Here is a 27,645-nt window from a genome sequence, read left to right on the forward strand (position 1 = left end):
TAGATGACATATTAGTTCTTACTTCAAAAATCCCAACTTGAGAATAGATGTCCTAAAAGCATCACTTAGCGTTCATTCATATACATGGTTAGGTTTTTAAACATTGGGTAGTCTTCTTTTACAAAAAAGCAAATATGCTCCCTGTGATAGTTAAATGTGTTTGTCTTTGTTTTAATTATATTAATAATGCCTGTTATAGTCAGAAGGCAAGTGGAAAGAGATGGCACTGCTCCTACCAAAATGTCCCTTGTAGGGCAAGATATTTTCAAGCAGAGAAGGAGCCATGTATCGAGTTATTTACCAGGAAACTCGCTTCTCTGAAGATGCACTTTTCTCTGACAGCTGGTAGCTGCTCCTACCCGACAACTGGAGTTGTGGAAAAGCTTTTTTAGTCTAGTGGCCTTCTGAGAACACAACCCAAAGTAGAGTAAGGCATATATCTCTCACCTCCTGCCCCAGATCTGAAGACAGGCACATAATTGTAGATTCTCTGGATTAGAAGAGACCCCACTTGGGGTTATAGAGACAAACTTGATACTCGGAACTTCTTTATAATATCCTTGATGTGCTTATTCCCTATCTCAGCAGCCTGTTTATTCCCTATAAAGCATTTTGACACTCTGTAATTATTTGTTTGGCCTGTTTCTTACCTGTCTGTCTGTGCCATTAGAATGTAGGCCCCATAAGGACAAGCGTCCACCTGGCTCACCTGCTGGGTGTCTGGCTCACTGGCCAGTGAATGAATGAACACCTCTGAGAACAGCAACCAAATTACTTCCTGACGATTTTACGTTGGGACATGTCTGACCATTAGGACATTATTCCTTCTGTTGAGCTCCAACCTAAAACTTTGTAAAATCAACCTAACTCGGACACTAACGCTGTCATCAGGCCAGAGAGAACAAATCAAATCTTCCTCTTCCCTGATAATCGTTTCTAAATGTCTGAGAGTTTTCAGATTCTGTCTGTATCTTCTCAAGGTTTAACACACTCAGGGCTAGCACGGGCTTAAGCGCCTCGTGTTGTCCAGTAAATTGGTCAGAGAAGCAAAACAATGACAGAAAATGTAACTTGGGGAATTTACGGTGCAGAAACCAGAATGCGTTGTCTTAAGAAAGAAAAACACCTGGCCTGAGCCGTGCTTCTCACCAAAGAGGAAACAGAGCTGTCCCCACCAGGTTCACGAGGGATGAGGCTAGCTCATCGAGAAAGTCTGGCCCCGTGGAGGGGGTGTGTGCTGACGGTTGGAGAGAGCTGGATTATGCGTAAGCAGCAAGCGAGAGAAAACGTGAGGTGTGGGCATCATACCAGGCAGACATAAAAGGGTCCAAGGAGCTGGAAATCTAGGGTTAGGCTTGTGGCTCTCACACCCTTTCTGACTTAATGAGAGGGCACGTGTCCTTCACTGATGACAAAACCTTCCGGACCAGAAATGTTTTTCCACACAGTATGGTAGAGAAACCTATGGTACCGGCTGGTGGGGAAGAGTCCGTCCAGCAGCTGGTTATGTGGAGAATCAGACCTTCCCCACGTCGCTCACATAACATGTAACTTTGGGTCCTCATGTTGCTCTCCGATTTGGAGGATATCAGCCTGTGGGGGAAAAGTTACTAAAGTGGGAACACACAGAAATGGCATTCTTACTTCTTCCCTTGAGCAAATTCAGCAAAATAACAGAAATAAAACCTTCACCTTCTAAAATGTGCATCCTCACAAGCTCAGAGCGATCCGGCCGGCTCCGGATCTTGTGCTTCAAAAAGTTTTCGGTCTTAAAAAAAAAGAGAAAGTCTTACCATAAATTGTTTACGACTTATTGTGGTTTTACATTTTTTCTCTCAAGGTACTCCATTTAAATAAATTGACATCCTTTTGGTCATGATTTTGAGAGGAAGAAAAGAGTCGACATTAGTACTCTGAGAAACTATTATCCAATACATGAGTTAAACTGCAGCCTTCAAAATCATACGGGGATGTGAAATGTATGACGGTATAAACATTTTAAAACTTGGGAAAGGCATAAATTTGAAGTTGATTCTTTAACAGACATAGGATTTTGATCATTTTAAATATCGGAAATCGATAAAATCTACACTGCAGGTCAAGTAAAAATCCACCTAGATAATTTCCTAAAAGTTCTCATGTATTTCCTTGGATGAGTTCATGTCCTTGATCATATTTTCTTATTCAGAACTGTACTCAACTCCAAACAATAAGGCTTTAAAATAGGTTTTATATTTTATAAGACTTTTAGAGATCATTTTGCATCCTGGGAAAAATCTTAAGAATTTTTGGAACATGTTTTTCATAACACATGATAGAAGTTTTCCCTAAAATAAAAAGCGTAGATGTGCATAACGGTACTTTTAAAGAAAAATATTAAACATCAGTTTGATGTGCAGCTATGACAGAGTCAACTCAAAGTCTTACGCAGAGTTGAACGTAGCAATATTCTTTCATTCAGCCAAATGCTCTCTCTCGGTCAAATACACACTCAGTAGGGAAACCACCAAAGAATCTGGTATCAGTATCTCACTGAGACAGCCTGTCTGCTAGGGTGAAAAATGGCAGAATTACTCCATTATTATTCTAAAAACTGTGGTTAGACCCTGTAAGCAAGAAAGTGAAGAGGTGTGATGTGTCCTGTATGTACAAAAATTATTACTAGTTTTAAAAGAACAAAATGTGAACATCACGTATTTTCTACAAACTTCCAAGATAAAACTACCCCAGAATATATTACCCTGTTTGCCATGTGTCCTGAAAATACACTGCATTTTCTCTACTGACATATGTGGAAGTAAGGTCACTACTTGGTCCACAGGTACTTTAAAATACAAGAGAGAAGGAGAACATTTCAAACTGAGATTTCTTACTCTGGCTCGTTCCAAGCTTTTTATCTGCTCATGGAATGCCGCTGGGCTCTTCAAAGCTGTGAGAGGAAAAGAAATCATTTCCATAGTATAAATGGAGGAGTTCATCCTTCAGCCAAATGTTACAGTATATCTTGTTGCTGTTTCCTCTTAATCTTATTAGTTCGCATCTACAGTTTCATTTATTTACTAGTTCCTTTAGGAGATCTGTAAAATGCGGAACCTTAAATGTTTCAGAATTATGTATTTCACAAATAAAACAGGTGTACATTTAAAACAGAGTTGTGTACATCATGACAATGCAAATATCAGGTCAGACTAGTTCTAACCAGTAGTTGGGGCAAATTACCATCACCGAGGGAACTGTTTGATGATTCCTTGACAGATTTTTGCTTTTGATGGAAATAATAAGCTACTGGGAAAAGCCCCGTGTCCTCGTGATATTTAACACTGAGGGATCTAACCTTGAACATGAGGACACTCTGCACTGTTTACTAGAATATCACATACTCAACTATTGTTAAAATCTTTCTTTGTAAAATCTTTTGCGTGTCTACCGTGTTTCCCCGAAAATAAAACCTAGCCAGGCAATCAGCTCTAATGAGTCTTTTGGAGCAAAAATTAATGTAAGACCCAGTATTATATTATACCCGGTATTATATGATATGATAAGGTATGATATGCTATATTATATCATATGGGCACAGTCTTATATTATAGTAAAATAAGACCGGGTCTTACATTAATGTTTGCTCCAAAATATGCAGTGGAGCTGATGGTCCGGCTGGGTCTTATTTTTGGGGAAATGGATCCAGCACTGTCTGATCTAACACCGTGCACTTACGACTACAGGAGTCAGATGACGGATGGGACGTAAGACTAGGCTTACTTGGTCCGTCACTTCCCAAACCTGACCCGTCAGCTCTCGGCAGCATTCTGACTGTCAGTTCTGCTGGTACGTGAAGCGCTGCACAGAGGCCCAGCCCAAACAGGTTTGGCCCCAGCTCCCAAAAGCAGCGCAGAGCCGGCTCGGCAGTGGTGTCTTACATGTCACAATTTGATCCTACTTGATTGATCCTGTTCAGGAATGCAGTGCTGGCGAAATCGGGCCGATTATGAAACAAGCTTTGACTCTGTCGCAACGTAAGCTTTAAGATAGTTAGCTACTCGTTAATAGGAGTCCAGAAAACAAAGTCTCACTGGGAAATAACTACTGCAGAGGAAAATTGTTCCTTATCATAAAGCAATAAATTGTCCTATCAATGACTGAGAAGACTGGCAAGCAGAAAAGCGTAATTCCTTTCTTGTTTTTTAAAGCGACATAAGTTACGTCTTAGGTCGGCAACGCTGAAGCCCGCTGCTTCCTTACAAACTCGTTTAGTAACTGAATACTGGTTAAATGGTTACAACTGAAAGTGGAGTGGGACACAGGTGCTTCTTGGACATGCCCACTCTGTTACATCACGTGAGAGATGACAAGGACGCCGAAATCTTACGTGGCATGATGCCCTGGTCCACTAGTTGCTCTCGCGTCCTTCTTTGTTGTAGCCTCAGCTGGAGCACTGTGGAAAGGAAATAAGCACCATTGGAGTTTAGAAGCAACTTACGAAGTTCCAGAGGAGACACAACTGAGCTTCATTGCACACCTTCTAATTCATAACTGAATAAGGATACTACCTGGCACCATCCCACCTGTAAAAAGAAAATCAGTTCATGCTTTCTGCCTGTTTGGTGAACCTGGAAATTCTCTCGGAATATTTTCATTTTCTTAGTTAATAATTTTAATTTGATGAATAAAGCTAAGTACAGAGGTGCCAAAACAATGTATACACATTTTACGAAAGGAAAAAAACTGAATTAAAATTGTAATACTCAATATATACCGATAACAAAAGATGAATACAAATCACATTTGACTTCTGCGAATACAAGAGTTGCTCGAAGTGGTTCCCATCAACGTAATTTTAATACAGTGTTTTCCTTTCTTAAAGTGTGCATACATTTTTTTTGCACCCAAAATACAATCACATAGTACTAGGCAAATAAACAAAAACAATTGGCTCATACATTGTCTTATTTGTAGGAAGAGAAATGTGAAATTCTTTGACTTTCCTTAGTTTTATTCTTTTAAACAAGTTATAGCAAAACGTGTTTTAAGATTGACTTCTTTGGAGGGTCTTACTCCATCTGGAACAGATTTTAAATAGCTTTAATGAAGGTCAACTGCATAATAAAAAGTAGACCTACGAGCTATTACAAATGACCCCAGGGAAATCTTCTAAATTAAGAACTTAAAGTTTAATAATCTTTGCACAAACAAAACACCGTGTCTCATTCTACAAGTTCTAAGAAAGTCCCAAATTGATGGACACCTGATCATTTTAATAAAAAGACTAAATAAATCATTAGGACTCGTAGAAAACAAAGCATACATCACAAAATGTGGAAATCCAGTTTGCCAAATTTAATAAAAATAGATTCCCCCCCCCCCCCCCCCCGTATCTCAAGTGGATTCTTTTTACAGCATCTCTGTAGTTTTATCTGGAAAATGAGCCAATTTCAAAAAAGAGGAATATATGAAGTAACTTTGAAAAATACTTTCCATGGTTTACCTTACATTCAATTTTAGGTTTCCATTTTTATTTTTGTTTCAAACCTTGGATGAAAACCAAGGTTAGGATTATAAAGGGTCTGCTTAGCCAATAATAAAAAAAAATCACCTATGTGTACTTCTTAAATGGCAGAGAAGGAAGACAGAGAATTTCCTAGTAAGGGGGTGCTGGCTGGACCAGGGGGCCGCCTTACACCAGTCTCTTACCCAGGCCTGAGTGCAGGACACAGGATGGCTCCTACTTGCAATAAACCCCCGAGGCCTGAAGATGCAGGGCCGTGGCCTCATCCCTTTGCTTTCTGCTTGCCTGCATGCTGATTCCAGAGCAAAGCACAATCTTAGATGTGCTTCGAAAAGAGGCTAGACTGTAAAATAGCTTTTAAACATATTTTCTTATTCATTGGTAGATATGAATGTCATCCTTTATTAAAAACTGAAAACAAGTTTTTTTGCTTCTTTTGGGGGCCATCGGATCACAAAGTTTCATGACATCCCATTTAGAACTGAAGCAATTGACATAAGATTCTATTACACAAAGCAAAAGAAAAATGTAATGAGTCAAAAAAATATACGTATGTGTTTCTCACATTAAACTGTTTTGTGATACTTTGAATCAGTTATGCTCCAACACAAGGATCTTTTCCCTGATAATTTACAGTTTACTGAGGATAGTATGTTCCCACTGTACTTTACTAGGGACAAAAATAACCAAGGAGTGAGCTGCAGATCTGATAGTACCCAAATGCCTGCATTCTCTAACATTCTTCCATGAATGTTAAAGTCAGTACTTGTCTAAAATTAAGATGGTCATAGTCAAGAGGTAAAAATCCCAAGAAAAGGAATACTGAGAGGAGAAAATGGACAGAACAATCTCCAGTTCAAAGGCTGACACTTCTGGAATACGGTGGTCCATGTCTGTTGGAGAATCTCTAGCAGTCTCTTTCTTTTCTCCCAAGGGAGTCCTCAAAGAAAGGAGTAAAACAGAAAGGGTAATGAAAACATCAACAGCCCCCTTCTTTGGTTTAAAACAAACAAACAAACAAAGCACCATACTTGTGAGACAAACGCATCAAACACAATTTCTACCTTTGGGCAATGGCATCTTGGAATGAAGAGCACATCTGCAACAATTTGATTTGCAAACCAACACTATGGCAACAGGTAGTCTCGGAGCCTCTCCTGATTCTACACTGGTCAGCCGCTCTCACGCACCTTGAGAGCAGCCCTGTCGGCTCTACTGTCTTTGATTAGAAATCACACTTTCATGCTGACGTGCAAAGGTATCTGCTACCATGAGGGTAACAGACAAAATGAACGCATGTCACCAACCACCAATTGTTAAAACAAAAAAAATAAAAACCAAACGCAAACCATTTGTGTTTTCCATCCAGTTTGTTTGATGGCAAAACAAACAGTGGGTCCTACTTTGGTCAAAATGCTCGAAGGTAGGAGAGCAGTCTCCCCAGTCAGCTCTCAGCACTGCCTACATCCTCTTCCCCAGAAGCGGTATCACACAAAAGGGGTACTCAGAGCAGCGCAGCAGGCAGTCTCCCCCAGGCAGGCTCATTTCTGAAGACATTAGGAAGAACACGTTGTATCAAGAGGAGGCAGGTAAGCACTCGTGCTGTGCAGGCGGCTGATGACCCTGCTGATTTAGCTTCATCTGCACCAGTAGCTGGGCAGTCCTGGGCACTTTATATTGAAATGAGGCACCGAGGCCCACCAAGAGACGGGTGCACTGCCACTTTGGGTTCATGTTAAAACACAATTAGAGGATTTGTTCTTATGAAATATAACCAGTCACTCACAACTTGATAGAGGCTCTTCTGAGAACAAGTAATAGTTATAAAAATAACTGATCAAATAGGTACAGGCTCCTAATTCTGGAAAATATCGAACTTCCTTTTAGTACTTCCCACTCATCAAATTTGTAAAAAAGTTAATGTATAATGAATGACAACGGACACCTGCATCTCACAGAAGGTCCAAGGCCGGGAAGAACAAGGCTTGAATGACGTGTACAGCTGACCTGCCCTGCAATGCTTGCAAGCTCGACTCGGGCAGTACATGCCAGTGCTTATCCAATACTGTGAAGGGGTGAGAGATCCTGCAAACCCGACTCTCTTCATGACCGGTTGTGGGATCAAGGTGCTTTATCAGACTTTCGTGGGACCTTTATGAATTAAGCCTGGAGATCAACTTCCTCCCTTTGCATCCTCCACATGCATGTCTGCATGGAGGGAGGGAAGGCCCAGATCACCAACTGCTACCAGGCCTGTCCCACAGTTATAGTTCTTAAGACCACTGAGGAAACCAGTACACTGGCTGACCTGTGGACAACCTGGCACTGCAGTGCTGATGGGACTGCGTTTCTGTAGCCCAAGCTGCAGCCCAGGTGCTGGCCCAGCACTGCTCTCCTTCACTGGCATGGGTGGTGGTGGTGGTACAGCTGCCTAGGAAGCCAGTCTTCCCGGCCATGACCTCGTGTCCGAAAACTGAACCTGAGAACAGTCTCCCCGGGAGCCTGGCTGAGCTGCTGAACTGTATTACAGGACTGACATCATAGCTTCCGTCCTACTAGTGAACTCACTAAAACTCAGTGTCCCCCATGGCCATCCTGCCACTAACTAACTACAAGCAGGAGAAGAAAACAGGTAAGTCTACAGAATTGTCAGGGAGAAAAAAGTTCAAAACACCCAGGGAGCGAGTGGCTACATCCTTTCAGAAAACAGAGGACACAGTAATGATAAGAGTTGAAATAGAATTCATGTCACAATTGCTCACCTTTGCAAGTTTTCAGAGAATGTCTTTATCTTTGAAAAATAAACGAGAAGAATCTAACACACGGGCCTAAGAAATCCTCAAGTTTAAAATGGTTGGCTTTAAACCTGTTTAATCTTCCCCGAAAGGGGGGAGGGCAAATACAAACAAGTGTAAGTCATCACACAGCTAGCACTGCATCCTCTGTGCAGAACCAGGACGAGGTGAGATGCTGGGACAGCTCTGTGTTTCCCGATGACCAAGCTCACGAGAGGATGCGACGGGCCTGCCCCATCGACAGGAGATGAGGGTCTCCAGGCACCTGTTTCCTGGGTAGCACATCTTTCTTAAGTAGCCTGAGTCCAAGGCCTTTATTTTTCACTAAAAAATCTTTTCGCCTATTATGAAAGTCATAATATGTTCCCCATCCCCATGTGGTCCCTACAAGGTCTGGCCATAAAGGAAGAAGGCCAATTTCTCTGTGTGCGGACTATCATCTTTGAAATTAGAGTAGATGTGTAAGAATATGGATTCGCTGCATTTAGAGAAAAAAAAATTAATTGTCCAATTTTTACAAGGTGATGTGTCTTATTATTATCTCTTAGGGCTCACTTTATGGTTTCCTATTATATTTCAACAAAGAGAAAAATACATTTACTTTTGAAAATTCTACCTAGTGTTATTCCTTGTTATAGCAGATAAAAACTATATTGTGTCAACAGAAATGTTTTGAACTTGCTCTTTTTTTATCCAAGAAAAGTAAAAATTCAATTTTAACCACCATTCCAAAAAATGAAAGGTAGCTTATCTAACGGTAAAGATGAAATGTCATTCTTATTCTGCATCACAAATGGTTTAGCTATTTAAAGTATCTTCTTTTAGTTCCTTTACCCTGCTTCTTAAATGGTTTAAAGTGGTTTTAGAACAGAATTTTAGGATTCGTTTCCAATATGAAAAAACCTTAAAATACAATACTGTTTTTTACATAAGACTTATACCGCACTTCAAAATTTCCAGCTGCTTTGGGAACCAAGATGATATGTCTATTCTCTTTTGCTTCTATAAGTAGAATGTTTGACATGTTTCCTTAATATGACGTTATCAAAGGGCCTTTTCACAGGAAAGAAAAAAGAGCCACATTATGTAGCATTTTAATAACATATAGCAGTTTAACATGAATTGAATACACCAAAACGAAGCAGAGTTTTGGCCCAGGGGGTTTTAAGGGGACATCTGAGGACTGTATATTACAAAAACAAGGCAGAAATGACATTTTCTGGGAAGCAGTATGGCAGACAGCCATTGTCTTGGAAATTCTTTATATAAATAGCTAGTTTGGGGGTATGAAGGGGAGTGGGTTGAGAAGGGGAGGGGAGACGAGCAGCTGTCTGAAAGCTAGAGAGAGGACCCATGTATATTATTTAATTATGTGACACTGGACAGAATTAACGGCAATGAAGAATCATCACGAGGGGTGAAAAAACAAAAATACCGGAGCAGTCAAGTGACAGTTGGGAAAACCAGAGGTAAAAGCAAAGATGCGAAGCTAAAGAATACTCTTGGAATTGACTACGTATAGACTCTGAAGTCAACACGAGGAAAAAAACAAAACAAAACCCAGACCCTAGTTTCGGGTTTTTAAAATATTTTCAAACAGATGTTTGAGTAGTTAAGAGAATAAAGTGGTTGGACTTTGGCATTGTTTAAATAGCATTAAATTAGGGGCCTGATCTTATAAAACAAGACAATTCAGAAAAGCCAACATTCTCACCCTCTTTTGAACTTAGCGCAGGAGGATTATCCGGGCCTAAGTACCACCGTAGGACAGTTAAGTGTGACGGCCCTTCAGTTGGGTCCCAGCGTTTCATCAGCAGCAGTTCAGCAGTAAAGTTTACAACTGCATTTATTTCTTCAGGTGGGGGCGAGTGACATCTTAAAAAATGTATACTGAAAGGGCAAAAGACTGACGAACTACTCTTCCTTTACCTTAAAAATACATGTGGAAATGTTGTTATTGTTACTATTACTGCTATTACTTTAGATACCTGCACAAGATAACCACTTTTTCCCAGATACAAAGCCATAAAGATTTTTAAAAAGACGTAATTTTTCAGAGCAGCTTTAGGTTTACAACAGAACTGAGAGGGAGGTACAGAGATTTCCCATACAGTCCTGCTTCCCCCATTATCAGCAGGATTTTTAAAAAACGTAATTCCACAAAGATTCACGTATTTCGAGTTCTTTGCTGTGAATGGTTTACTTTGCAGTTAAGGGGTAAAAAGTCACATCCTGAAGGATTTCCTACTGAGCCTGGGGCTTAGAAACACACCATTGTATGTACCACGAATACCTCTACTTAAAAATCTGTATTTTATAAGAAACTTTTCTATTTATTTGTTAAAATAAAGGTGACACATGCACATGAAAAAGGCATTAAAAAGTGAAAGTGCATGCCACCCTAGACCTCCAGTTCTTCTCCACAGAGGTAACCACTATTAAATTCCTATGGCTCCAGAGAATCCTTTGTAAATATTCAGCAATATTAAATATAAAATACGCAAAGGAAATACATGGGGTGGGATCATACTAGTCATGTACTTTGGTCATGTGGCTTGGAAAACATGGTACCTAGCTCATGCTTCTTACTGGTTGTGTTAATGGCTGTATCTGACATACGGATGTGTCAATTACATACACTTACGTTTCTAGATATTTTGCTATTATAAACAAGGTTGCAATGCTTATCCTGATTCATTTGTTGGCATGCTTTGATTTTATACACACACACACGCCTATTACATTTCTAATAATGGAACACACATTTAAAATTTTAATAGGGGCACTTTGTAATCCAAATGGTTCTACCAATTTGTATTCCCACTTACAAGGTTAAGGGTGTACCTTTTTGGTCATTCCCTTCCCCACGATGTACATCATGACGTATGAAAGTAACTTTAAATTCACTTCCTCTTACCTAAAACTACTGGTAACATCATCCCGAAATAACAGTAACATTTGGTACAGTTAATAAGTAGTAAAGGACCAAAAGACATCAAAAGAATTAGTGAGAGTGATGTGGGGCTGGGTGTTTGGTCGTCAGAAGCTCAAGTTAAGCTTCCTCTTGTAAACCACACACTTATTTACAAATTTGGTAGAATTTTTCGGATGTTCCAGGGTAGAAACCTTAAGCACAAGACTTCCCATTTTTTATTTCAACTCCAACACAGCTGAGAGGGTGTAATGTCCAAATCTGAGAACTATTTCCATAAAAGCAACAGTGTGCGGGAAGGGATTGATGTTGCGTTTGAAGGAGAAAGACAAAACTGACCGCTGGGTTTCTGGCTGAAGCACCTGGTAGACCATTTACTGAGCTGAAGAGCACAGGCGGCCATCAGGGAGTCCAGTCTTGGACACGCTGGAATCGGAAGTGGAGCTCTGAAACTGACAGCGGCTCTGTGGGTCCAGATTCCAGAAGGCAGCTCTTGGCAGGGGCTTGGGATTTGGAAATTGTCACTGATGGAGTATTTGAAGCCATAGGAGTTTGCCAAGGCAGAGAATGTAGGAAGGCGAGGCCAGCAGCAGCCATGCCTGCGCTCCTAGGCACCCCAACAACTCATAGCCCAGTTACAGGTCAGCCAGGAGATGAAGACACAACAAAGATGTCAGAGGAAGCTGCCCAGGAGGAGGAGCCTGGAGGGGTGTGCAAAGTGTTTCCAGAAGGGGCCACGACCGACTGGTCCACATGCTGCTGTTTGCATGCACGGAGGAGCTCCTGTTTGGAGCGATGGGTGGAAGTCAGGCTGGAGCAGGTTAAGGAAGCGAGGAGGAGCAGGAGTGTGAGTGACATGAACGGAAGCGACATTTTCAAGATGCTGCCCAGGAAAGGTACCAATGAGGGTGAAAAGGTTGGTGCGGCACTTCAGGCTGGAACATAGCTGAGCAAGCTTATAAGATGGAGAGCGAGAGAGCGGAGAGGAGGGAGAGAGTGGGAATGAATGAATATGAATGAGAATGAACAAGAGACAAGAGGCAGCACATCCCTGGAAAGGGAGGGAGTTGGGAGCACACAGGACCGGCTTTGCGAAGAGACCCTGCCTCCACAGAACAGGAAGGCAGAGAGAACTGGACGCAGCTGCACATCGGTTTACAGACTTGGTCTGGGAAGCCAGGGAGTTCCCAGAGGATGGCTTTCAATTTCTCAGAGGAGGAAGAAGAAAGGTCATCTCTTGAAAGTGAGATGAACGAAGGAAAAGTTAGTTTTGAGGCCAGTGAAACAGGTATGAAATAAATTGCAGACTCTGAAGAAAAAGCTGAGAAGAGAAATGTGGTTATTTATTACCGAAATGCTTCAACTAATAATGGCAAAGCTTGGAGTAGAGAAGTTAGTCAGGAAACTGGCAAGTCACTCATTGGCTCTGAACTGCATCATTTTTATGAGAGAAAAAGACCGCAACATATAAAATAAGACCATTTGGCAGTTCTTTCTAAAGCTCATTATATAAAATTTTAGCTACGAACAGTTGCAGCCTAGCGATTCCACCTCTAGGTGAACTGAAATAATGGAAAACAGGGACTCACACACATGCACGTACACACACGTACACAGCAGCATTACTCACAAGAGCCAGATGGTGGGGACAGGTGGACAGAAGCATGGACACAGTGGTCCGTCCATCCTACGGAATGTTCCTCAGCCAGAAACACACATGAAACACTGGTACACGCTACCACATGCACGACCCTGAAACACAGTCTGTGGGGTGAAAAAGGCCAGGCACAAAAGGCCACATGTTACATGACTGCACACGTGTGAAGCATCCAGAACTGGTAACCCCCGAGACAGAGCCCGACTGCTGGCTGCCAGGAACTGGGGGCAACAGGGCATGGGAGCAACTGCTTAATGGCTACAGGTTCTCTTCTGGGGAGATGGAGATGTTTGGGAGCAAGAGGTATGTGTGCACAACACTGTGAAGATTACTAGATGCCTCTGGGTCATTCATCTTAAAATGGCTGATTTTATGTTCCGTGAATTTTATCTCAATTAAAGAAAAAGAACAGTTAGAACAACAGATTTTAAGAAACTAATTATGCAGGAATTAAATTTCCTATCCCCCCCCCCCCATAATTATATTGACCACTAATGGTGATTTCACCTTTTAATGATTTGGTGAGTACAGTAACACTACATTATATATCCCTGATCAAACTGAATTCTAGGTTTTGGTGTGTGTGTGTTGGCCTCTATTCCCCCTTCTAGACCTCACACTTATATTCTAGCACCCTCTACAATGCTCACTAGGAATTTTAATAAACACATTTTACTTAATATTGCATATTTATATAAAATATTAATATATAACTGAGTTACTATTTTCTAAGGAAAGAACACGAGGCTAAATTTAAATACAACTCACCAAAAGGATTTTCTATGGGCAAGTGATTATCACGGGGCAGAACCAACACTGTTTTGCTTTGGGGTATGAATTTGGGGCTCAGTGTATTTTTTAATTGATATTGGTGGTAGAACACAAGACAAAACCTAATTACGATGTTTCGAAGGGTAAAAGAAGGCTAAAAAAGGGTAAAAGAAGGCTAAGGAAAAAGGGGTGAAGAGCACCATGGAAAACTGGTAGATACTAGTTCTTTTTCATTTCTACTCACAATTAATGTGAAATTCATGCTGCATTATAGAAAGAATACGTAAGTGCTCACACAGATGACAAAAAACAGCAACCAAAGATTACAGACCTTTGGTTATACTTTCAGGGGTCTAGTTTGCCAATTACAAACTAAGGTTCTTCAAGTAATTTTTAAAAAATGGAACGCAAAGAGGCCAAAAATAAAATGATGCTTGGTCCTGTGAGAGCCATGCTATTTGCATGGATTAAAGCAAACGTCCATCACCATTTCCTGTGTGAAGCAACAGGGAGTTAGTTACCCAGTGTGCACGTAAGTCTAAACCCCCAACAGCAGGATGAGCAAACAGCATTTTGATCAGGAATTTTTATATAATGGTTATTTTCCACTGAAAAAAAAAAAGGGGAGAGACAACATCAACTAAAAAGAAAAACAAAAAAACCAAGAACTGCGCAAATTAGTGTTTGAGAAAGTTAGGCCTTAGACTACGTAGAAAATACTGCCTTTCGTTCCAATGTCAGAAAATCTCCTGCATCCTTATGAAACCCATTGGGGTGGGGGGCGTGGGGGAAGACACAGGTGGTACAAACGGTGGAATTCTAAATGGCCGACAGTCCCTTGCTGGTAAGGGGGTCACAGTCTGGAATGCAGCATTTACCCTCTATTTGGAATCAAAGAGCCAGATGAAGTGAAAGCTAAGAAGCCAGCAGGCCAGGCTAACACACTGCAGCTTGCCTGCATTAATCTGCAGCATGAGGTCAGGAAGACAATGTTTTCAACACTGTGCCCTGGAAATTTACAGGCACTTTGATAACTCTGTGGTTGGCTGCTGCTTCTGTCACCATGGAAACAGACTGCTAAAAATGGGGCATGTTTCTTTAAACTGATCATACCTTCGCACAAATTCCCTTCTCCTTTTTGTCAAAAGTTGGAATGAATTTAAAGTATGCTCTCGTGGTATGACACCATGAGGTTAACCCAGGGCCTGGTACGGACGCTGGGATAACATTAGCCTGTGGCAGACATACAGAAAGCTATCACACGTACATGCGTTTTTAAAAGTGTCATTTGGTTAAAAATTGGTGAAAATAAAGTACACAGTGGGGTAAAATGGAAGTATAATACATACAACAGGCACTTTAAAAGCAAAATCATCCACTTAATTGCTCGATCACCAGCTACAATGCAGAGGCGAGGTTGAAACAATCTTGATTTGTTTTTTCAGACAATTAGTTTTTAATCTGTAGGACTGTGCTGTTTCTACACCCAAACTTCTAGATTTCTTACCCTATGTATTCCAACAGAAGATACTGTTTATATTTCTTATTTGGGGGGCAAGTCTACCACTGTGTTAGGATTTCACTGCACAGCTATAGCTAGAGGTGCTTATGGGTGAAAGCTCTTTCTTAATCCCTCTAAAATGGGGAAATGTACGTTGTAGAAAAGTACGACAGAGGCAGGGCCTCACTCAATAAAGGGGACCGCGTCGAGGGTGGGGATAAGGTGGAGGTGGGGGTCAGGATCAGCTAGGCGGCTCCATCCCTACTTGAGTGAAGATTGGATTTGAGGAAGAGGACCTGGTAGTGGCCCTGGTGCAGCAGTGCTGTGGATAAGCTGTGGACAAATGTAATCGTTTTGAGGCAGAAGTGACCGATTTGGTAGCGGGATTTGGTGACAGGTTTTGAGGAGGAGGTGAAGGAAGGTGTTAAGGTGGCTCCCGCTCAGGGTCCTGGTGTGAGCCAACGGCTGGGCAGAGGTGCCCTTAAGGAGACAGGAAACCCCGGAGGAACATGTTTCAGGGGAAGGATACGGGCCCCACCGCAGATGCCAAGGACGCAGAGGGCTGGCCGGGTCGCCGCACAGGATGGAGGCCTGGCCCCTGCACTGTGACCCTCACCGTTCAGACCCAAGCACACCGGGTTTCTTCTGTATCCCTTTTATGCGTGCGCGTATTCTAAGTCCTACGCTATCATTTCATTTCTCACTTTTTACGCTATGAGCTCCTTGGATGTCGCGGCTTAGAGGATTACAACCTCTGACATCATGCTGTGTAGAAGCACTCAAATTTCTGCCCTATGAAACGATTTCTAATTAAAAATTAAACTATTTCATTTCATCTCAGAAGTAGCATGTGCCCATTTAAAAAAAACCATTGAATCATTTAAATGTATTATAAGGACCATATCTTACTTTTCAGATTTATTTTTTAAAAACATTAATTTAGTGACACCTCACTTGTACACCACTTCCAATCATGTAGAATACAGGCAGAAAACGAAAAAAGAAAAATTCCCAGGGAAATCAAAACAGGTGTTGCCCAATTCATGTGCGTTGCTTACACAGGAGGTGCTGTAGTGGGTCTTTACTTCAACTGTCCATTAGGTTCTCCCACTACGGCGCCGTACATTTCAGTTGAAACAATAGAATCAGGATTCCATTACCACATTTCATTAATTTTTTGCTTAAAGTAGAAGCAGCAAATCAGAAAAGGGAAAGCAGCTGGAAGTGGCAGATGACAAAAATCAAATAATAAATACTAATTCTAGTAACCTACTGTTTCCCCGAAAATGAGACCTAGCCAGACCATCAGCTCTAATGCGTCTTTTGGAGCAAAAATTAATGTAAGACCCGGTATTATATATTATATTATATTATATTATATTATATTATATTATATTATATTATATTATATATTCTATTACATAAGACCCGGTCTTATATTATAGTAAATAAAGACCGGGTTTTATATTAATTTTTGCTCCAAAGGACGCATTAGAGCTGACAGGCTGGCTAGGTCTAATTTTCGGGAAAACACGGTAGTAATGACCTAGGGGTCATTCTGGGCATGGGCAAACAATCCCATACACCTCAACACTGCCTCCAGCCCCAATGCATTACATTTGGGGCTCACTATTCATTTATAATTGAATTGTAAGTTATATCTGAAGGTCATAGTTCAAATGATATTCTCTTTCAGAAGGCAGGGCGGGTTACAGTACTCTTTAAATACTTGTTGCATAATAATAATGAGTCTGAGAGGCAGGAAACTGGGGTGAGGTAGTAAATGATCCAAAGAGCGATTCCATCTCCAGGAAACATCATGGTCTAATAATGAAGCCAGTACTGACATCTATCACATGGCAAAAGCTGAAAAGGCACAAAGAGATGCAGATCAATTATCAGGAATATGTGGGAGAGAAAAACTTATTTTTAGCTGACAAGATCAAGTGACTTTCTTTAGGAAATGGGAGGGGGAGAGGGTTACGGGCCTTTGAGCCTGCACAGCGGGGCGAGAGCAACACTGAGCAAAGGCTTGGAGGAGGGATGTGAGCAGCTGCTCTGTCCAGCAGCACCTCACGCAGTGATGACGCTTTGCAATCCGCACTGTGCAGCACAGCCGCCACTAACCACATACGGCTACTGAGTAGCTGACACGTGGCTCATGGGACCAAGGAGCTGAAGTTTTAAAAAATGTATTTCGCTTTAATTATTTTAAACAGCCATATGTGGCTAAAGGACAGCACAGGTAGAGTATGAGTGAGATGGTTTCCATCACTTAAAAACATTCTGGTGCTTTGATAAAGGTATCTATTTAATCTATTTCCCCAGGTTGGATTCCTCAAAATATCTCAGACAAACGTGCATTTTTTTCATAAACAGACCTACCATAGCCACGTCCCAGCACCACGTTAATCTACTCCACTGTCTACTCCACAATCTGCCACAAACTTCCACATGCTTTCTCTCAACGGTTACTGACCAGCCTGGGAAAGACTGGGAAGGTGGTCCCCCAAATCTGTAACTCCTTCCCCCACCCCCTGCGCCCGAGACACACAATGAAAGGAGCCCAGATCCCTGAGTCACTTTTTGAGGACAGCTGACTCAGACAGCTGTCCAATCCACCTTGGATATGTTTTGAGCAAGAAAAGCGCTTTGGTTGTTTGTTTGTTAGAGCAGTGAGTTCAGGCCAGGTAATTAACATGCAACCCAGTTTTCTTTCTGTGGCATCTCATTCTGACCACAGGAGAGCTCTGCATACTGACATCAACTCTTCCTCTTTAAACCCGTTTTGTCTTTGATAAACATGGGGTATAACTAGCTGGCAGCCTGGTATTACGATTCATTATCTCAATAATGACTCATATGAAGCCATTTATCTGAATTAAAACATTTCAATTTATTTGATTTCCTCTCAAAATTCATAATTAGTAATTCTTAAGTTGTCGAATCAGTGATTTGTAATATCCTTCTTTAGTGGTAGAACCAGAAATTAAATGTAAATCTCATCATGTTGAACATTAGAAAATGTTCTAACCCTTTTATGGCTAAGCCAAAAACTGAGATTCCCTATCGCTGCTTTGACAAAAGAAACTAGTCTGAGGAAAATTCCCTGTTTTGAAATTGATCAGAATTCATGACATTTACTGCTAGTGTCACTTAAAGCAAAAAATAATTAAATTCTCCAATGACACACATGGGTTGGTATTTATCACAGTTTACATACATGAGCACTAACAACGCTGTGAGGTGAGATGCTTTGTTACCCAAACAGGCCACATGCCCTGGCTGGTGAAGACAACCACACAGACGGCACACACTTGAACAGTTTCAATAGGTAGCACTGAACTTTCTTGTTAAGGTGTCACACAATCTCTCGAAACCTAGTATGATGACGTGCGTCAAAATCTGTTTCCCCCCGGTAATAATTTCAGCCGACTGGCACTGTCATCAACAGTGGGAATTCCCATCTACCCCAATATAAGCCAGACGAGAGCGACTGCCAGAGGGGCAGTGTGACCTCAAGTCCTTAGAAGAGCCACTTGTGAGAAGCACCAGGGAGACCAACCTGAGAACTGAATGGACCCAAATTATCCCTCCTTCATTAGCTGGAAACTTATGAAGTTTCCAGATATTAAAAAAAAAATCTTAGAGATTGCTCTTTCCAACACACAAAACCAAAAACCAATGTTGCCAAAAATGAGTGGAAAATCGACCACAGATGATGCGAACTATAATACTTTCGGTGTCCCTTAACCATGAGGCATAAACCATTAGGCATTACTAACATCAGATATATTCGTCCTTCCTGACAAAACAGCAGAGCATCTAATTAGACTCTAGGGTGTTCAGTATTTCAACAGCAGCAGCCACATCAGTCAACTTGCGTGGATCACTACAGCTGACGTCTGAGCCGAGGCTGAACGGCACACGCAGCTCTGCAGTGGCTTGTCCCTTGTTTGATTCTACGCGTCTGATAAGCTGACTGCTGGTGTCCACCTGCGAGCAGTGATCGGACACTGAATTCCAGGACCTCACGCTCACCTAGGAACCAAGTTACGTTCCTACTCCTCCAGATCAAAAAGCAGCTTTCTGCAAAATTCCTCCTATTTTTTCTGTTCTCATTGAAACCGGGTCAAATCTTTTTTCCGTGTCACTAACTTTGAGGTACCTGATCACCCCCGATATCCGTATGTTTTTTTGCCCTCAGTGCTGGCTGGGGCAGAATATGAGTAGAAATACAGTCTATTGAGATAGAAAGCAAAACCCAGTTCTACACAACTGTGGGGAGAAAGATGAATTATATCATCTAATCATTTCTGTGGAATGTTTTAAAATACAAAAATTCTCTCCCCTTACCTCTTTATACCCATGAATCTACATAATACTAAAATATAAAATACTTTCCTATTTTGTCAACATCGACAGGATTTTAAAAATTTAATCTTAAATAGAAGGGAAAAGTAACAAAGGGTTAAAACAAAAAGCAAGTAAGAAAAGGGATAAACTGGCATAAAGCCAGGCATCTCATAAAAACACTATGAAGTACGTACTGTCTCCCCTCATTGTACAAAACTTGTCCAGAGTCACAAAGTGAGAAAACGGTGATCTGAGATCTGACCCTGAGTATGTATCTCACTTGTAAGTCCACGCTCTTGCCCTCTGACGTTCTGCTATCACACATGTATAAATAAATGGAGAGCGTGGTCACCATTTTTAGGGAAACAAGCTATACATTATGTCAGCATCTCAGCTCTGCTCGGCAGTCCCTGTTGATAACCCCCGTACCGTTTTTATATTTTTAACCCTTGCTTTCTACGCTCCTTCATCATATTCTGCTGTTGCGACACCTTTTTATTTCTCCTATTCCATTTTCCTCTACTTTCTCAGTTTTTCAAGTAGCACGAAAATTGTTTTAAATTTAAGGTATTAATAGTAGCTTAACACTTGAACTTGACTTAAATAATGCATAGACACTGCTTAACTTTTTTTTAAGGGGATGATTTAAAAAATTTTAAGTGCCCCTCACTGAGTATCTAGAATGTGTCCTAAAAAGTCCACCGGTATTGATTCTGTAAGAACCTACAATGAGGCTTCCTGTGCACACGCAGAGGCGACCCTATTGTGTGGTTCCTGGCATAGCTATTTATACCTCTTTGTGTGTCGTTTGCTTCCATCAGGATGCTTTTTTCTGCCCAAACCCAAAAGTAGTTCATCTCCAGCAAGTCCAACTACTGTTGCTTATCCTTCTCTTTTAAATCCTTAACAACCTATGGTGCTCGTACTCTAAATGAGAAAACAAGGAGGACTGTCCTTTGGGAGAAAGCTCAGACTGCTCCTCAGGCGCGAACTCTTACATTTCCTCTCTGGGTCTCTATGAGCCGAGCAAGAGCCAGTGGAGATGAGGGGGCGGCTAATGGCAGGAGCTGAAAGCAAATGAAATGGAAGGAGGCGGTTGTGGGGCTTTTCCTCCCAAAGAACACTAGAAAATCAAATTTCAAATGAAACCAGTATTGAGAGAAGTGACCTTCGTAGCTCCAATGCAGGAAGAACTTATTCTGTACATCGTAAATTTCTTGCACCGGGGTCCTCGCTCTCCAGTTGCCACAGTAAGCGCGCGTGCACAGGTCCTGTCACCTTCCGTACGCCAGGACACAGGGCAGCAGAGAACACACCTCTGGCCCTTTTCTTAAACCAATCAGTGAGGTACCTGTGCAGTGGCCACTAACCATAACTGACAGTATTCTTAAGCTCATTCTTTGCTTTGTTAAAAAAAAGAAAGACCACAAAACTACGCAATAAATAGCAATAATTGTGCTTTGAAAAACAGACCGATGCAGTGTGCATCACGACCAATTAAACTAATCGTTTAAAAATGTAATTTAGAAAGAGCTAGCCCTCATTTCAAACAATAAGAAATGTAAACATGTCAATTGGAAAAAATTAATTTTCCTGGAATTGTGTGTTTGTAAACCTAAAAGAAGCAGTGTTCTGAATAATATTGAAAAGGAAATGGCCTCTCCAAAGAGGGGTGGCAAAAAACTAGGGACCATGAGAAAATATACAAAATGAAGGATTTTACTGAAATGAGGACTGGCTTCATTAGTCCCCTTACTGTAGTAATTATTGCAAAAATCCCTCGAGTTCTATCAGCTAATGAATCTTGAGAGAGAGCTAACCAACAAAAGCATTAAGCTTTCATTTCACAGAACTTACAGCCTGTAAGGGAGGTGCAGGGGTTAGTTAACACAGAGAGCGGACACACGGCATGGGAAGCAGACACACGCTCAGCCTGGTGGATGGGAACAGAAATCTGGCAGTTTTGCCCCTGTCCACAGACAGACTGACCTTCCTTGAGACTTTTCTGGTTGCTCCCCTCAAGGCATTCCTTTTCTTTTAATGGCTCGAAATCCCCAGCCGTTAAAATCTCTGGGAAGCCCTGTTGCTGCTTCTTGGAGCTATCGATCATGGTGAGAGGCTTCTGCAGACGGCGGCACCAAGCAGGAGGGAGAGCTCGATGTGCCCAGCAGCAGATGCCGGCGCTCAGAGTACCTTGGTCCCTGGGTCCTGGGCGCCTCGGCACAAGGCCCCGGTCAGCACTGGGCAGTTACGTCTCGAAGCAGAGCAAGGCAGCCATCAGCCTTCAGTCCCCAGCCCGACCTGCACACGGTCATGCTGCTGGAAGCGCTCAACTCTCTCCCACGTTGGGAGGCACAGCCACGGAGACACGATGCTCAAGCCCCGCCCCGTTCCCAGCCAGCACCCCCTCCCTTGCCATTGCAGCTCCCCCCGCCCCGCCGGGCGCTTCAATCTGCAGTTCGATGGTCCGAATCATCTGACACACACTGAGTCAAGCAGTTAAAAATAAATCCTCTAGTTGTTAAAAGAGAAGACTCTGCTGATACCTAAGAGGACAAATTGCTGCCTGTGGTCTCGCTCCCGCTCTCTATAAACACAGCCGCGGGCGGTGGAAATACTTTCTATCAGCCAGACCAGCACATTCATTACTCATTAAGGTCTCCAGCTAAACACGGCAGCCCAGGGCATCTGCAGGAAGCGGGTCTTATCTCGGCAGAGGCACCAGCTGAATAACCATGCTCGGAGCCCATCTGGATCAAGGCAGCCGCACTGCACCAGCAAAGGTGTCCGTGGGGTGCTTTCTGCAGCCGCCAGCTCTCCCTGGCAAAGCCGTGCTCTTTGTAACAGGGACACACGTGTACTGTCATTGCAGCTTTCTGCGCCGCCAGCTCAGACCTGAGCAGCACTTTTCCTCAGTACCACTAGTTGGCTGAGAGAGTTAATATCGCCATTGTTGTTCTAAGGAAACCTCCTCCCTGGTATTAAAAGCAGAGACGCAGAGAGCGTCTATTTCATAACAGACTCAACCAGCGACCAGCCCAAGTTTAATTTCACATGAGCTATCAACAACGGCACCTCTTCTGCAAATCAGAGTGCTGGCCACGAGACACAGGGACCCGGCTTGAAGGAAACCCCTAGGGCTGCAGAGGTGGAGTTAAGCCTGTTTTCATAGACCCCAAACATACATTTATCTGTAGCTGGAGCCAAAACAATCTAATTGTTTTCATGGCTCAAAGTAAGCTCCTTTGCAAAGAGCTCCACGAAGCCCATCAGAGGTTTAAGGGCAGTACACTGAATCCTCTCCCACCAGGGAGTGACCTGTTTTGTTCATGTTTTCATAACCAACATCTAGCAGACTGCCTGGAATATTAGGAGTTCTCAATAAATACATGTTGCAGGAGTGAGTGAATTAAAGCAGAAGAAAGTGCAACAGGAAAACTTTTACTAATCTGCAAGAGTTCTAAAGAAGTCCTAGATCAATGACCAAGAGTCACTAATTTTAGGCGAACAAAATGTTCTCTAAAGGAGGCACATTTTCTCTTTAAAAGAAAAAAATTTTGATTATGCATCTGACACGATCCTTCTGCGGGATAAAGAGAGGCTTCCATTTTTCCATCCAGAAAAGTCAATGTTCTCCTCTCCATTTAAACATAGATGGGAACTAGATGAAGTCTGTCCATTGTCCCTGGTTCCAAAGCTGGTATGCACGAACCCCGTGCTGTTCTAGAAAGATAGTTATCTACCCTTCTCCAGCTTCTCTCGAGAATGGGATTACACAACACATGACATGCTCCTTGTCAACTGAAATTCCTTCTGAAGCAATTTAAGCCCATCGTTGGTAGTCTAAACCTCTGCAGGAACAAACAGCTACAACGAGCTTATCACACTTCTCAAAAATGCCCTCAGATGCTCTGCTACTGTTTCTAATCCTAAGGCCTTGATTCTTCTAAATTAACTGTTCCTGCACCTTTAAAGGAGTGAGGAAAATAACCATCATTTTTTGAGGACATTCTTTAGGTTGGTCAATTTATTAGAAGTTTTGCAAAATTTGTCTTCATTTAACCTCCAACAGCCCTTGGGATCTCTATGATTGTTTGTACATAGACATTTGACAGACCAAGACCAGAGTTACAAAGCTTGTAAGTGGCAGGTCTGGAATTCAACTCAAGTCTGAGTTCTCTGAAGCCCAAGTCTTTTTTCTTTTGCATTACAATGCCTGCTGTCTTCTAGCATATGCTCCATTTCCAGGCTTTAGCTGGATCCTGGGACAGGTTTAACAGCAGAGGCATAACTTTTATGGCCTCCTAATAATTCTCCTGGCGAAGGAGAAGGAAGCCAACATAATCATACAAGAAGGGTTTTGTGAAAGCACTTTAACTTTTCCTGAAATAACAGCAGCAGCAGCAGCAGCAGCAGCCAGCTTTACTTAGTGCTTATACAGCCTAAGGGCTTTTCGTATATTATCTCATTTATTCTGTTGACAGATTTATGAGTTCAACATTATCACCCCGATTTATAGATGAGAAAACTGAGGCCTAGAAAAATCAAATCCTTTGTCAGAGGTCATGTATCTTGTAAGTGCAGGCCAGAACTCCAAACAGGAAGCTTGGCTCTAGGGCCTACATTCTTAATTACCTTGCAAAAAGAACAAAAACAATAAACCCCAACATTCTCTTTTTCAGGATGTTGCTTTTTAAAATCCTGTCCAACTGTTTTCAGGCCACAAGTTTAGAAACCTGAGAAGATACACAGCTACACCAGTCACTTTAAATCCTTTACTTTACTGGCTTTGAGGGGTGTGTGTGTGTGAGTGTGTGTGTGTGTGTGTGTTGCATGTATGTTGAGTGGGTTAAAAAATAAAACAGTTCTCTTCATTTAAGGATTCTCTGTAAGTTTATTATTTTTGTATCTGATAAATAACAAAAAATCTCAATAAGGAAATAGACCTGCTGTAGGTTTATATCAAAAGTCTTGTCTCTGTAGTTTTGAAAGGATATAATCTCTAGTCGTAATTATGCCTGACAGAACATTTGTTTTGCAATTTTAAAAAATCTGAAATAACTTCCAGTTCGCAGAGCATTTTTTCGTGAGCTGTCTTCGAGTCGGCTCTGGCATGACACCTCCTCTCTACTTCCTTTGCTCGGGTGTGTAATTCTTACAAACAAGGATATGCTCCTTTCTAACCATAACAGAACCATCAATGCCAGGAAGTTAACAGATGTACCGCTACCATCTAATCCACAGACTCCACTTGAGTCCCACCGATTGTCCCAACGACGTCCCCAACAGCAAAAGGATCCAGGGCAGGACCACAAGCGGCACTGAATTAGCAAGTCTCTACTTTTTTGCATCTTTCTTGCCTTTCCTTGAATTTTGAAGATTACAGACATGCTATTTTATAGAACTACCCTCGATGTAAGTTTGTCTGGCGCGTCTCCGTGATTAGACCCAGGTGATGGCAGAGATGTTCTGGGCAGGAAATGCCACAGAATGACACGTCCTTTGCGTCCCATCAGGGTGTGCACAAATTCTGTCTGTCTCATAACTGATCATGTTGATTTTCAGTAGCTGATTAAGGCAGCACCGGCCAGCCTTCTTCATTGTACAGTGTTTCCTGTTTGTAATTATTTTCTGGGGTTGAATTATTTATTACTATGATGATTGTCAAATGGTGAGTTTGAAAATTCTATCATTCCTTCTACATTTATTTGTGGCACATCCTACTGTAAAACGAATTTTCTTTATCTGGTTTATGGTACCCATTTATATCAGCATGGACTCATGGGTTCCTGTTTTATTCAATGGGTTATGACATGTTTCTATCCTGATTTATTTTTATGTGAATTATTCCAGGTTTGGCCTTCCAGCTGGCTTCAATTTCCAATTGTCATGATCTATCCTTCTTTGAGCACTTGTTTTACTCTCTGGCACAAGATGTCCCAGGCTCACCTTTTCTGTCTCCTGCTCCGCTGAGAAACCAAGATGAGGACACTAGGTGTGCTCATCAGCTTAGGGTGTCACTGTTCTCAGGCTCTCTCTGTAGATGAGTTAGGGACTATGTCGGTGAGTTATGTGCGTGTATGTGTGCAAACACACACATTTACATCTCTCTAGGGATTAACAGATGTGCAATGTAGGTCTATATGTAACTACATACCTTTACACTTATCTGATACCTGAAAACCATGAGTTCACCCTGATGCCTCCAACTTGAATCCAATGCCACCGGTTCCCTCTTGTCTGTATTTGTGACCCTCTTCTCCTGTAATGAGAACCTTGTCTCCCGTGGTCTCCGCCCCCCCCCCCCCCCATGGATACACTGTTCACCTCCTTACACTCACTGCTGCAGCCAAACCCTGCCTGTGCCCTGAAGCCCCGCTCCCACGAGGCAGCTGCCTTGCTTCGCCCCACACAGTGTCTTCTGGATTGAATCAGGAACGAAGGCGGAAGAAGAGAAGCCCATGGCTGTCACAGGAATTGCCCTGCAGTTGGTCTGCCCTTGCTCTGTACTCTGTGCTACATCACCTTCAGTGTCATTTGGCTCTAGTGTCACGAGTGACATTTAACTTCAAATGATAGGTGATTCAAGTCCCTTGGGCTATGATCAATCTGCTTCTGCAGGGTACGCGTGGACCCCTCAGAAGAGCTGTGTTAGTATAAAACAGAGCGCTGAATCCAGTCGTGTTCCCACTACCCCAAGCACAGACACTTAAGAAGCGTGAGAAAAACTGTATGGCTTGGAGACTAGGAACAATCCAAGAAAGGCTTCAGGGAATCAGAACAGAAACAAACACGGCTCAAGGGACCTACACAAAAAACTTGGCAGAGTCAACATATGCGTATAAAACTGTTGATAGAAGATTATCGCTGTGACGAGCTGGACTTCAATGAGGAAAGACCTGAGAATATGACCAAGTGGGCAACGTTTCACCAATGTAAAAACTTCCAAAAATAATGGCTGATGTAATTAGAAACCGAGTGCAGAGAGACCGCTCAATACTGAGAGTGCTGAGGACGTCTCTTGTAATGCTCCTGACACTGCGACTGAGAGGCAATGCCTTTTACTTTGCATTTTCCATGTCGGGCCTTCATAACAGGTCCTCAAGTAGCCAATCACGGAAGCAAATGCTGGGACACTCTAGGGCTTCCTTCACACAGTCTGAATCGCAAGATTACAAAATTTACACAGAGTCAATTAGACTCGATACATTTAAGGAGAAAAACTTCAGTTGAGGTTACACCTCAATTTTTTTCCTAAACATACCATATTTTTAGAAAAATACATACTTGATCCTTGATTTTCTCCGATTTACATTATAAAACACCACTATAAAATATATCTTCAGAGAATTACTAAATGGTAATGGTGCCCAATATAATAGTTATTAAGCCCAACTTAATAATCCTGATAATTTAAAATTTTTTGTAAAAAAGGATGGTTCAAGACTGCTATATATGAAATCAGACAGCATACCTTCAAAGTCCTTGATTTTTCGAATTTTTTAAATGCACGGATATCACACACATAGTATGTCAGGTATAAAGAGATTAACAAGTTAGCGTCTATGGAAGCTACTATTTCATGAGAGAGGATACATTTTTCTGACATTTCTAAGATAATAAGAGTTTGAAGGAATATCAGTGATTTGGGCAATTAAGTCCTGCAGCATAATTGAACATTACGGCAGGGCAAAACGGCCTAAGCATTTGGTTTGTAATTTGGGCTCATTGTCGCCTTTCATCCTAGAATACAGACAAGCCTGGCACAGATGGCATGACCCTCCTGTGTCTGCTTTACCCTCCTGAAGACGGGAACTGCAACTCTGGTGATGTTTTCCAGGATTGGGGTTTTACCATCAATGGTTTGCTGACTGATCTCTGCTTCGACTGAGAAGAGCACTTTGTGGGAGCGGGAGTGAGGGGCACACGTCACAGCTCGCCTTCAGGCCGTCACATCACAACGGCACCGCCCAAGCCCAGGGACCCGGCGGTACCCACCTAGTGACCGGTGCTGTCTTCACCTGCCCAGATCTTTAGTGTGGATGGTCAGGAGATGACAGAAGACTCTCCATCAGCTTTAAGACAGTCATGCAGACCCTTCCTCTATTTCTGAGCTTTGCAGTTACTTAT

General features: G+C 42.1%; 1 protein-coding gene across 8 annotated transcripts in view; it reads right to left on the bottom strand.

Annotated features, from left to right (window-relative positions):
* Positions 1–27,645, bottom strand: part of MRTFB (myocardin related transcription factor B) — a 236,981-nt gene that overhangs the window by 46,885 nt on the left and 162,451 nt on the right. For 6 of the 8 annotated variants that reach the window (XM_019750669.3, XM_074322643.2, XM_074322641.2 and 3 more), the window contains 3 exons: positions 4,367–4,432; positions 2,874–2,929; positions 1,693–1,768 (listed from right to left, as the gene is read on the bottom strand). In XM_019750669.3, the coding sequence (XP_019606228.3) occupies positions 1,693–1,768; positions 2,874–2,929; positions 4,367–4,432 (198 nt within the window). Of the gene's footprint in view, positions 1–1,692; positions 1,769–2,873; positions 2,930–4,366; positions 4,433–21,504; positions 21,874–27,645 lie in introns of those variants that run through there. The other 2 variants (XM_074322644.2, XM_019750673.3) reach the window with 1 other exon arrangement.

Source organism: Rhinolophus sinicus, chromosome 10 (genome assembly GCF_057876585.1).
Source record: "Rhinolophus sinicus isolate RSI-liver-muscle chromosome 10, RSI-T2T, whole genome shotgun sequence".
NCBI lineage: Eukaryota > Metazoa > Chordata > Mammalia > Chiroptera > Rhinolophidae > Rhinolophus > Rhinolophus sinicus.